The 13,505-nt window shown below is 40.6% G+C and overlaps 1 protein-coding gene across 2 annotated transcripts in view; it reads right to left on the bottom strand.

The window, feature by feature from the left end:
* The window catches only part of LOC141910186 (uncharacterized), a 49,606-nt gene extending 36,171 nt beyond the window's left edge, over positions 1-13,435 (bottom strand). Inside the window, exons 1-3 of one of the 2 annotated variants that reach the window (XM_074800904.1) lie at positions 13,383-13,435; positions 10,527-10,818; positions 864-1,065 (exon numbers count right to left, since the gene is read on the bottom strand). In XM_074800904.1, coding sequence (XP_074657005.1) covers positions 864-1,065; positions 10,527-10,637 — 313 coding nt within the window. In that variant the 5' untranslated portion in view covers positions 10,638-10,818; positions 13,383-13,435. Of the gene's footprint in view, positions 1-863; positions 1,066-9,858; positions 9,932-10,526; positions 10,819-13,382 lie in introns of those variants that run through there. The other variant, XM_074800905.1, reaches the window with a different exon arrangement.
* Between the last annotated feature and the right edge of the window lie 70 nt (positions 13,436-13,505).

Raw genomic sequence — 13,505 nt, 5'->3', positions numbered from 1 at the left:
CCTATAATACAACACTACACCAGATAACACTGAGGAGCATGCACACATGCCAGCAGCAGCAGCAGCAGCACCAGCAGCAGTGGCAGCACCAGCAATGGCAGCAGCAGCAGTGGCAGCACCAGCAATGGCAGCAGCAGCAGTGGCAGCACCAGCAGCAGTGGCAGCACCAGCAATGGCAGCAGCAGCAGTGGCAGAACCAGCAGTGGCAGCACCAGAGTGGCGGCACCAGCAGCAGCAGCAGCACCAGCAATGGGAGAACCAGCAGCAGCAGCAGCAGCAGCACCACTGAAACCAGCATCAGAGTGGCGGCAGGAGTGGCAGCACCAGCAGTGGTAGAACCAGCAGCACCAGCAGTGGTAGAACCAGCAGCACCAGCAGTGGCAGCACCAGCAATGGTAGAACCAGCAGCAGAGTGGCGGCAGGAGTGGCAGCACCAGCAGAAGTTACCGATCATACACAACCACAGACAGCCACCAGACCCCCGGATATTCAATACTAACAACCCTGCAACACCTTACACATATACCGACTGCCACATAACCATTGATGAAAACTCTGTAGAACTAATGACTATAACATGTGATCATCTGTCCTGAAGATGATGACTATCAGTTAAAACGTCGAATCAATAAATCATTATCTTTAAGGAAACTTTACGGAATGCATCTTTCTGGTTACACTACATTATAGACAGTCACACACCCTGTAACACCCCTCACCCTTCACCCCTCATAACACTCACAACACTCCCTGTATTCATACAAACATTAGACAGACCCAAATATCGCAGGACACAGCAGTCAAACAGTTAATCATCGCTAATCAATAAATATTATAATATAATAATAATTTTAGTTACATACCAGTATTGCAGCTAGTGGAAGGTTGTTTAGGACTTGGAGGGCGACTTCTAGTCATCACAGGAGGCTGCTGCTGCGGCGGAGGAGGATTAGGACTGCTCCGGGGCGAATTGATCGTATCATTGGTTACCGCTGGAATCATTGTTGGTGGCTGCTGCTGCTGCTGCTGCTGCTGGTCGACTTTCAACGATGACGGTGGCGCCACCTGTAAATAATTATAGAAACTATCATAGAAAACGAATATCGTATTCGTATGATTTCGGATGCGATAGATTGAACAGGTCGGAGTGAACCCCAGCAGTAGTCATCACATCTTTACCTCGACTTAACCCTTTCAGTGCGTCTACACCGCAGTGCGGTGTACAAATCAGTGATGGATTTTGCTAGTACACCGCACTGCGGTGTATTGATTTAATTAGTAATTACTAATTATCTCTATTGAAAGATGGCAGCACCTGTCAAACATAGTGAGATATAAGTAACTAACGATACACCGCGACGCGGTGTAGATGCACTAAAGCGGTCAGCCCGTTATTCAACACACTAGGGTGGAATTTTTCAGAATTTTCAAATTATCTTCAGCACGATAGGGTATTAATATGCCAGCACTGAAAGGGTTAAACTCACTACTTTACTGGATCCAAGTCAATATGTCGGACTAGACCGGTTGCCGGTCAATTCAATTCAATTATCGATACATATTCAAATCCAAAATAACTTTATTGATCCTCGATATCATGAAATCTTCATTGTATCATTTATTGTCGACAATATTGAAGCGATTTATGTGTTATTTTTTAAGGCGTCAACAAACTTTCCCGAGTTATTCATCTTGTTCAAACTTCAACCAATAATTTTTCAAAAATTTTTTCTTTCATTTATTTTTTTTAACAAGGAACAACAACATAAGCGGTTGATCGCAATCTGGACAGATGCTAATTCCTGGTGCTAATTCCGACCTCCATATATATATATATATATATATATATATATATATATATATATATATATATATATATATATATATATATATATATATATATTCATATATGGCGTACAAAAAGAATCAATGATAGTTGTCGAATAAACACTATAATCCGTGTACACTGTTGATACTGTTGATAAATGATGAAATCCCACACTTCGAATTTAAAATTATACAATAAAATCTATTTTTTTGAAAGCACAACGTTTCGGCTGTTGACTAACAGCCATCATCAGGTGGAATGACCAGAAAAACAAGTAACAAACCATATAAACTTGCAGGATCTAAAATAGAAGCAGCGTGTCAAAACTAAAGATAAACCGTTAGTCGACAGCCGAAACGTTGTGGTTTCAAAATAATAATAAATTTGATTGTATAAGTTTAAAATTCGAAGTGTGGGATTTCTTCATTTATCGAAGAATCAGCGAGTCGTAGGGACGCTGTTTAAGCAGATATCATTACGTTTACCCGTCGCCTGAAGTAGAGATTTACCCCGAGCGCCGTTCCTCCGACGGAGTACGAACTCTCTCTCTCTCTCCCACTCTCTCTCTCTCTCTCTCTCTCTCTCTCTCTCTCTCTCTCTCTCTCTAATCCGGCGTCTTAGAGCAAAACCATGTATCGTTTATTATCATACGCGCAACTTAGCGAAACTCGGGACACGTTTAAACAATGTTTGTGAACTCGTAAACCGGTGCCGATCTGTTGACTGTTGATTCAACGCGACGATTGTCTCCCTCAGTCGCGATGTAATAATCGTGTAAGCATGCCGATGGTGTTATTTTTACGCCCGGCGTCGATTCTTTCGTTTTAATCCGAATACGATAATAACGAGGCGTTCGGGCGCGCGCGCTCGCGCGCCGAAAACAACCGTGATCACATAACGACGCTGATAATGCATAGGGTGATCGCGATCAACTCTTACGCTTGTTGCGGCGGACGAACTTGAATACCAACAACAAATTTCCTGTAGTCCACCATGCGACATGAATATATATAAACAACAGCTGTAGAGATCACTTAGTTACCTTGTTGCTATATTTTCTATTTTTATAACTGTACAATAATTCAGTTTTTTAAAAATGGCTCAAAGATTTGAGTTGAAACGTCAAATTATCAGATAGTTTTTCTTTATTATTGTGGGTTTTTGTCGACTAATATATTAAACAAGTTTAGACTGGTAGAATTGACTTACGAACTAAGATGAACTTAGACCGGTCTTAAGTTAAATTGGCTATAAGACCGATAATGAGCTTAGACTGGTTTTAAGTTAAATTCGCTACAAGACCGATAATGAGCTTAGACTGGTCTTAAGTTAAATTGGCTATAAGACCGACAATGGGCTTAGACTGGTCTTAAGTTAAATTGGCTATAAGACCGATAATGGGCTTAGACTGTCCTAAGTTAAATTGGCTATAAAACTGACAATGGGCTTAGACTGGTCTTAGGTTAAATTGGCTATAAGACCGATAATGAGTTTAGACTGGTCTTAAGTTGTTACGATTAACGACAGATTCAAAACTGGTTATGGACTTAACATAGACTTTGATAGCCCGGCTGAGCCTTTGATAGCCCAGCTGAAGCCGATCGGTTACAAAACTTAGATATTTATCTTCTCAGACTGGTCTGAAGTCTAAAGCCGTGACTGGATTTCAGTTCAAATCAAAAGGTCACAAAACATATATATATATATATATATATATATATATATATATATATATATATATATATATCGATGGTTGAGAAGAAATGGCCTGAGCTGACTCTCCGGCAGAATCACTTGAAAAGTAAGACACAATGAGATAAAACCTAAAGCTTTGATCTATATGTTCATATCTATTGTAATATAACACACACACACACAGTGCAGGGAGCAACCGGGCCATGTTTGCTTATCACTCCAAGGTTTATCTGTGGATTATCTTATTGTCTCAGTCGAGTGTTCGCCGGGTGAAGCTTATCGCCCGTTTAAGTTGGGACACATCCTGTCTGAGACGTCAAAGGATCGAGGGGACATCTCACAATCTCATCGGCTATACAGATGAGAGAGTTTGAGAGCGATATAGTCGACTCGATGCGTACCTTCAAATTAAAATCACACTATCGATGATATAATATTCTCGTTAATTTTCCTAGTGGTTTTTTGGAATTTTCGCGTAAGCGCTGTCTTCTGGATCCGGACATCCTCGCTTGCCAGGGTTTGGTTACCACCCGCTGAAGCTCAGGCAAACACAAACTCTGAAGTACTTAGTGGACAGTCGGCCTACAGTCCATCAATTACCGGTCTACAATCGGCCTACGAACCGGTTCAATCTACATCGCGTTTACCTTTAGCTATCTCCAGATTAATGATTAATGAATTAAGTTTCGAAATATCGCTAACCTTTGAAGCTCAAAGTCGGACAAAACTTTCGAAAACACAAACAAATATCTGTGACTCACAGATAACGGTATAACGACATTTCATACCCGACTTTCAGACTACATAATCACAAATAAGATTTACGCGGAAAATTATCTGCGAAAAAAAAATCAACTTCAAATTCGTCTGACATTTCATTATTTTTAATGTAGTTTTTAACTTTTTAAAATGCTGATGTCATTAAACTACAGCAAGGCCTTAACTCCTAGGCAGAAGAGGGGTCTATGTAACGGCTATCTAACTGATAACCACTAAACCAAGACCCCTGGGTTTGGTTTCATAGACCGAGTATCCAAGTTATCCCTAAGGGTAAATCCTCAATCCGGGTAACAACCACCGTAGTAACAATGAGAAACCATGGTTATAACTGACGAATTTCAAAATTTCTAAACCAAGACTCCTAGGCTGGGTTTCATAGATGTGGTAGAAAAATAGTCCCTGGGAACATTTTGAAATTTGTCAGTTATAACCATGGTTTCTCATTGTTACTACGGGTGGTTGTCACCCGGGTTGAGGATTTACCCCCAGGGATAACTTCGATACTCGGTCTATGAAACCGGGCTGGTGGCTAACAGAGGTCTACAGCAGGGTTACCAGACCAACAACCACGTATACCACTCCGGACCCCTCGTCGGAGGTCTACTACAGTGGGACCAACACTGATTACCCTATACCACTAATACAATGAGTTCTAACCAGGGGCCGGTTGCTCAAAAGTTGGTTAGAGTTAACCAGTGGATAGTTGATATGGTGACAATTGAAATTTCTTTGTTACTATGGTATTTAACGGCCGGTTATCTTTAACCAACTTTTCAGCAACTGGCCCTAGATCACTTCAATCTAGCCATTCACCTTTCGGATTGTCAATATGCGCAGGCAGGGACCTAACCAGATCAGCCGACCCTGACGTAATCGCAGATTATCAATTTTTCTCAGAATAGATAAAAGCCATAAAGAGTTCACCGTACGACGGACAGTAGCGCCACCACGGCATTCAGCGGGTATAAAACACTGCCTCTGGCTTAACATTCGATGTACGTTTTATAATCCTTGATTATCGACTAAACCAACAAAGAGCAGAGTAAAATAACTCTCCTCATATAGAGAGAGGAGAGAGAGAGGAGAGAGAGAGAGGAGAGAGAGCAATGCATGTGTGACACAATGTAAAATGGGTGTAGCTAGATTTATGTAATGGTTCAATATTTCACTCAACTGTTTATCAGATATATGTGTACGCGCGCTGGCGCGCAGATCCCTTTTAATCTAGATACTTAACTTAATGCAATCAGAATCATTAAACTCTTTACGTTGTTCTGATATCTGATAGTAACATGTGAAATTAAACCCTGATCACAACTTATACTCTACAATAACGCGAGAATTAGAATTCAAATTGAAGGGTCTGGGTGCAGTATATTTTGAAAAGGGTCTGGGTACACTGTATTTTGAGAAGGGTCTGGGTGCACTGTATTTTGAGAAGGGTGCGGGTGAAGTATATTTTGAAAAGGGTCTGGGTGCACTGTATTTTGAGAAGGGTGCGGGTGCAGTATATTTTGAAAAGGGTCTGGGTGCACTGTATTTTGAGAAGGGTCTGGGTGCAGTGTATTTCGAGAAGGGTCTGGGTGCAGTGTATTTTGAAAAGGGTGCGGGTGCAGTATATTTTGAAAAGAGTCTGGGTGCGGTATATTTTGAAAAGGGCCTGAGTGCGGTGTATTTTGAGAAGGCATAAGACCACAATAAGATTAGTATCTTCAGGGCAGGACACCAAAATAGTACCTTAATTGAAAAAATGGTTTCCCGATAAATATTGTCATAATTCTGCAAATGGGATAGGTAACGAATTTCGGTTATATGCATGAAATCCATTGCGGAACTTTTTCTTTCGAAAAAAAAAAAAAGTGACGCTAAATTGAAAACGCGCTAGAGGTCTATTTGTTTTCGAAGATAAAGGTTTTTAAAAAGCTCGCGCGTATATATAATATATTAACACAAAGTGGAGCCGGCTTCGCTCTTCAGCCCACCTGTTAAATCATTAATATTCATATCTAACATCATTAACATAAACAAACAAATTCATCCCGACCAAACACAAAAACGTAACAGTTTTCATATCGAATGATTTGAATTTCAAATCTTGATGGAATAAATTATCAGCATAGACTATCCTACGAGTCTATACCGAGACATAGCTAATGTAAATCAGCTCGGCTTAGCTGAACACACAGACACACACGCCTTAATCCGCACGCCTTAATCCCCGGGTCCTAATCCTCTAATTTCCTCTATGCTCCCGCACTGCATCACACGCCAAGCGGATTAGCTACAGCACTAATCCCGTAGATGAGAGGATTAACCGGAATACACGCTGTATACTATTAGACGCCGGATTAAGGATTTACTTCGTGTTTTCCCCGTATAAGAAAATGAAAAATATGAGATTAACTCAAACTCAGCTCAGGCAATTATAGACGGTCTGAGATATCAAACTCTCAGAGGCCAGTTGTACAGTCATCACTTACTTCATCATTCCATCTTAGTTATACTGCCAATCTAATAACTTATGGATTAAGACAACTTTTGAACTTAATTCAAGACAGCGTAACTGGGCCGCCCAGGTAGGAAGGCCTATCAGACAGTAGGGCCTAGGACAGCAGAACCCAGTTGCACAGTCGTGACAAGTCCAAAGACGGTCTTAAATCTTGAAACTGATTTTCAGTTATCAGACTTAGATGGTCTTAAATCTAAAACCTTTACTGTCCAACTGGGGCTGGTTGCATGTAGTGTCTTAACCCTTTCAGTGCTGACTAATCAATACCCTATAGTGCTGGAGATAATTTGAATATTCTAAAAAATTCCACCCTAGTGTGTTGAATAATGGGAATACCACTATAGTGCGTCTACACCGCGGTGCGGTGTATCGTTAGTTACTAGTATTTCACTTAGTTTGACAGGTGCTGCCATCTTTCAAGAGGGATAATTACTAATTACATCACTACATCGCAGTGCGGTGTACTAGCAAAATCCATCACAGATTCATACACCACACTGCGGTGTAGACGCACTGAAAGGGTAAAGTCCAAACGTGGTCTTAAATCTTTAGACTGGTCTTACGTTGTTAGAAAGGCTATTGTAGAACTAAGTCGGTCTTCGACTGATCTTAAATATAAGCCATGACAATGCAACTGACCGTTGGTCCACAGCGCCTCAGACAGTATCGACGATAGTTTTCTGGTATCGATCTGGTCGATCAAAGTAACCGCGCGCGGTACGGCGCTGTCCAGCCGACTAAACTGATAATTCACATTCACAGAGTAACCCTCGACGACAATAATAAAGACCGTCTGACTGACCTACCGACCGCCCGCCGACCAACAACAACATAATCATAAAATAACTGATAATCAAACTATGATTATCATGTGTTTTATATATATAGCAGTATGAGAGGGTTACGTACGCTGTAGCTATCAACAGCACTATATATATATATATATATATATATATATATATATATATATGTATAACACATAGATTTATACCTTAATCCTCTGATGACTTTATAAACGAAATACGAAATAAAACTTTTAACTAAATCCACCAGTTGAATGTTCAAATAGTTAAATCCATATAAAACAATGAACAGGTTTCGTTTTTGTGTTTTCGTGACCAGAAACGGAAGTAGAGAGGGAACTTATGTTTCTGGACGGTCTACCTGATGATGTCTCGAAACAGCTGAAACGTTGCGAGGTTTCATTACAATGAATTACATCGAAATCAAAATTCTATCGTTTCGATCATTTATCTACAGTTGACATGAATCGGTGATTTTACGACACAATTAAAACGGTTCACTTTGAATTGTTGTCCTCATCGAAAGCATGAAGTAAACTAAAAATAGGAGCTTAACTTATTTATGAAACTAGAGTGCACGATTACCGACAAAACTCACAGAACTCGACCCAGACCTGTAGCGTGGGTATCCTGAACAGAGTCTAGTTCGAACGCGCTCCAAATCTGTGACGTTTGACGTTAAATCGGAATTTCGCATAAACCCGACGAATTTCATCCGTCCCAAATTATCAGGAGCCAGTTGCTCAAAAGTTGGTTGGTTTCCGTGCTGACTAATTAATACCCTATAGTGCTGAAGATAATTTGAAAATTTTGAAAAATTCCACCCTAGTGTGTTGAATAACGGGAATACCACTATAGTGGGTCTACACCGCGGCGCGGTGTATCGTTAGTTACTAGTATTTCACTATGTTTGACAGGTGCTGCCATCTTTCAATAGAGATAAAAACTAATTACACCAATACACCGCAGTGCGGTGCACTAGCAAAATCCATCACCGATTCATACACTGCACCGCGGTGTAGGCACACTGAAAGGGTTAAATATCTAACCAGCTGAAAAAAAGTAACAATGAACCTTTAATTGTCACCATTTCAACTATCCACTGGTTAACTCTTACCAACTTTTGAGCAACTGCAGCCCCTGAATTTTTAATCGCATTTGACGACTGAAAACTGTTCAATTTAACAAACAAAAAACATAATAAATGAACAGAGACAAACCTGCATTATACTACAAACATTGAGCGAGGACTGAACGAACCATCGGGTTATATTCATTATTTACTTATTATCAGAATTTAAATCTGTTCGAGGGCTGATACTGTGCACCGCAATCACCCGCAAAACCACTTAAACACTACATTAATCATAAAAGTGAAAATTGAGATTTTATCTGTTTGAGATTAACACCAGCAGAGCGCGCCGGTAGTAGCTGGTGTGTGAATTAACACAACTGACAGTCAACATCGGTATATAATAACAAATGTATGGAATTATTTTGAAAAATGAATTACAGTTCGAGACAACAAACTAAACGCACATTGAACAATTCATAAATAGGGCCTACCCCTAACCCTTACATTAGGCCTATTAGAAGATCCATTATGGGACAACTGTCGAAGAAAGACCGGGTTCTGCGAAGTGTACAAAAATTGACTTTTCGAAAGATGGCCGCCACCTAATCATCCCTCGGGGCCCTGTTTCATGAACGGGTGGGCGAGGGTTAATTCGATGATTAATCCGTTTTACAAATTACGCGAATTAGCGAAAAATCTGTAAAGTTGATTCCGAATAAGCTTCCCATAATGCATTAGTCCTATATCTAGAACAATATTTCATTCATAAATGCCCCCCCCCCCCCGCCGTCCTGAGTATGTTTAAAATGATAAGAATTTGGGTGGTATGGTGAAATTGAATTTGATCCATTCACATTTTCTGTGAATTCTTTCTCCAATGAGATTTTACAAACTCAAAAAGTTTGGTCGGGTTTATGTGGGGTGAAAAGCACTTCTCAATGCGTTGATAGGCCTAGATGAAAATGCTGCCCTGGTGACCAGTCACAAGCAGACGTGCATGTCCATTGGATTTTCGCGCTTAAACCAAGTTCATGAATTTATCATTTTCACCACAGTTATACAGTAACTATAGGATTGAGAAATATTTGGTCTGAGCTGATCACCGATCACCGATCACTGATCACTGATCATAGACTCTTCCACACATTTCAATATGAAATTGACTTACAGAAAACTTGGTTACGTCAATATATACAATATCACCAAATTGTACCCATAAGGACGCATCTATCCGGAATAATGGTCTCTGGCAGCAAGACCTCCGTTCAACTCTTTCAATTGCTAGCTAACTATCTTACTAATGTCTTATCAGTTAGCTATAAACCTGATCACCTTTGTGATAAGAAATGCAAAAACATCAGGGGCCAGTTGCTGAAAAGTTGGTAAGAGTTAACCAATGGATAGTTGATATAGCGACAATTCAAAGTTCATTGTTACTATGGTATTTATCAGGGGCTGCAGTTGCTGAAAAGTTGGTTAGAGTTAACCAGTATATAGTTGACAGGGTGATGAATAAAAGTTCATTGTTACTATAGTATTTATCAGGGGCTGCAGTTGCTCAAAAGTTGGTTATAGTTAACCAGTGGATAGTTGACGTGGTGACAATTCAAAGTTCATTGTTACTATGGTATTTATCCGCCGGTTATCTTTAATCAACTTTTCAGCAACTGACCCCAGGGCGTCCCCCATAACTTTCCCTATGACATCATTCGATCTAACTATAATAGGCCGTTTTCGGCCGAAAATATTACCGCCTCCATAAATCTCCCCGCGAGGAGAACGCTGAAAGAATCGAACGAATCGATTTTCAGTCATAGGGTCTAAGCGCGATCTTACCTGCAGAATGGATGATTCGGATGCTGAGACCGGATTGACAGCCGTTTGAGTATTAGCCGCGACCCAAGCTTCGGCGAACGTCTCCATAGCCGTGTGTAAATCCATATCCATAATAGAAACGAGATCCGAGGCCCGAACAACAGCCCGCGCGCTCGCTCGCCCGCGGTCTCTATAACAACTCGATCATCATTGTTCGCGTCTAAACCGGGCCGATTGGTGGTCCTAACGTATTGACCTAGATTTCGTTTCGACGAGACTCTTATCTATATCATCGACGACCGACCGTGTCTTCCTATCAATAAACAGAAAGAGGGTAATACCGAGAATCAATCGTTGAACTCTTGAAACGGACTGAGTTCACAGACAGCGATCGACGTAGGAAGGGTTCGCGAGTTTATCAACAGATGAAGAATAAGATAAAATCCCACTATCTACAGATTAAAAGAATTTAAAAACGAGAATTTATCTATTCGATCTTAAATATATCGAATACACGACGTTTCGATCTCACCCTAGAGATCGTCGTCAGGTGTTCACGATTGGTAGAACACTATATCCGTGTTGACGCGATGAGGAGAGAATCCCACAATGATAATAAAAAGTCCGAAAATGAAACTTCGAGATAGTAGTTTATTTCAACGTTTCGACTATATCCTAATAGTCATCTTCGTTTATTCCTGAAGATGACTATTAGGATATAGTCGAAACGTTGAATAAACTACACTAGCTCAAGGAATACAGTATTCCTGAAGATGACTATTAGGATATAGTCGAAACGTTGAATAAACTACACTAGCTCAAGGAATACAGTATTCCTGAAGATGACTATTAGGATATAGTCGAAACGTTGAAATAAACTACACTAGCTCAAGGAATACAGTATTCCTGAAGATGACTATTAGGATATAGTCGAAACGTTGAAATAAACTACTATCTCGAAGTTTCATTTTCGGACTTTTTATTATCATCGTGGGATTCTCTCCTCAACGTCGTCAGGTGTGTCTTCCTGCCTTCTGTAGATAATGGGTTTTTATCTTATTATCCGTTCACCACGTTTGAGTGTGGTTATCCATCTATTATTATCAAGATATGATATGATCTTATTTAGTTTTACACAACATAAATCTTTACCCAAACTAATAAAGGATGGATAAACAGGTGAACGCGGTCCCTACAGATCAGTCAGTCTGTAAACAGGGTCCCTACAGACTGGTACAGGAAGCGTCTGCATCCATTTTATAACCCAATTAGTGTAGAATCCTCCTAAATCAATAATCAGTTTTGATTTGTAAGCAAGCTAGGGGTCCGGGACACCACGCCCGCTTTGGAACTGGTTCGAAATGCTCGACAAACGGAAAATTTCAATATTCAACGCCCCCTGGTGAACGTATCAAGAAACCAATGACCTCGGCAGTGAACACAATCAACACATCATATAGGCCTAGAGCGTTTTTAAGCTTAGAATTTCAATTCTGGATAAACAACACGTCGGATCACTTAGCGTCGTCGTCCGGGGCTCGGAGAGATAAACAATAGATAAACTGCTCGGATTTATTCTTGAATAAACAGATATTCGATCTTAGTTTGCTCTACATTTTCGAATCGTCGAAATGTCGCGATCTGAATTGTGAATGTTATTTGCGCAGAGTGCTAGAGAACTGGGGCCGGTTCCTCAGTTGAGACTTAAGTCCAAAAATGGTCTTAAATTCTAAGACCGGTCTTAAGTTGTTAGATTGGTTATAGAACTAAGACGGTCTTAAATAAGCCATGACAGTGGAACTGGGCCCTGAAGATTGATGTGATAGATCAACTCATTGTTTGATCTTAGGCCTATAGATCGCTTACACAACATGATCGCCTTGCCATCATAGCCTTAGTGTCTATAAAGACAGAACTATTCCGCTATTCAACGCCATCTAGTGACATATGGCCCACAAAGGCTACAAAAATTGTAGCTCATGATATTTTCTTATGATTGAATTTCAAGGTCATTTCTGTCCATGTACACCAGGGGGGCATTGAATATTGAAAATGTTAGATTGTGAAGAGTTTCAAACCAAAAAGGCGTGGTGTTCCTGGACTCCTAGTTTCATTAATAATTAGGCTACTTTATTTTAGGCCCAGTTGAAAACAAGATCCGTTTGGTTACTGTGCGCCCGTCAATCTGATGTGAGGGTTCTGATTGGCTGATCAAGTCATCGCCCTTGCAGCCAACTTTAAACCTTCTATTCTATAGACCTATGCGTTGTCATCACCAACATGCAGACAGTCGACTCATATCCAAGTACGTTCTTAGATTTAGGGACCTAAGCTTTATTTAGCGACATAAACCTGATCTTCATTTACCAGTACCCTGTCCCCATTCTCAGGCGTTACTACCGATGACGAAGCCCTCACCAAACATGCTGTTGGCCACGTCCTTTCTCAGGAAAACCAGCCCAAGCCCATTGCCTACTCAGGGCTCCACACCCGCCCTGATCGTGACCCAGATTTGTACACAGGTACACGACCGACCTAGGCCTCCTTTTTTGCGCTGGTCGACAAAAACCCCTGATAAATTACCCCCTGTGATTGTCTACAAAAGGGGGTCTTTTCAGTTAGTGCCACTCTGTAAACTGTGTGCGTCTGGTGGTTTTAATTTTTTGATGATTTGTGCTGAACTGCTTCTTCCTCCATGACTTCTGACTGACTCCTCGGTGATTGATTTACTTATTACAGTTACAACCGAATTTACGCTACCTTAAACTTACCAATAACCGAACAATGGAACACTGTTGGGTCAAGGCAGTCGGGCCAACTGAACAAATATATTACACCTATCGAAATGGATTAGGATTAACGGCTTTAAAAACTTACGTATAACACAAAAATCACACAAAATATCCAAAGCGATTATTGAGCCTAACAACATCTTTTCAGTGTACATACGCAGCTAAAATAGCGCCGACCGTTTTCCAGATTACGGCTTTAAAATGCGAT

This window comes from Tubulanus polymorphus, chromosome 8 (assembly GCF_964204645.1).
Source record: "Tubulanus polymorphus chromosome 8, tnTubPoly1.2, whole genome shotgun sequence".
Classification (NCBI taxonomy): Eukaryota; Metazoa; Nemertea; class Palaeonemertea; order Tubulaniformes; family Tubulanidae; genus Tubulanus; species Tubulanus polymorphus.
Note: the sequence above shows the minus strand (reverse complement) of the source record. Positions and strands in the feature narration are given on the sequence as shown.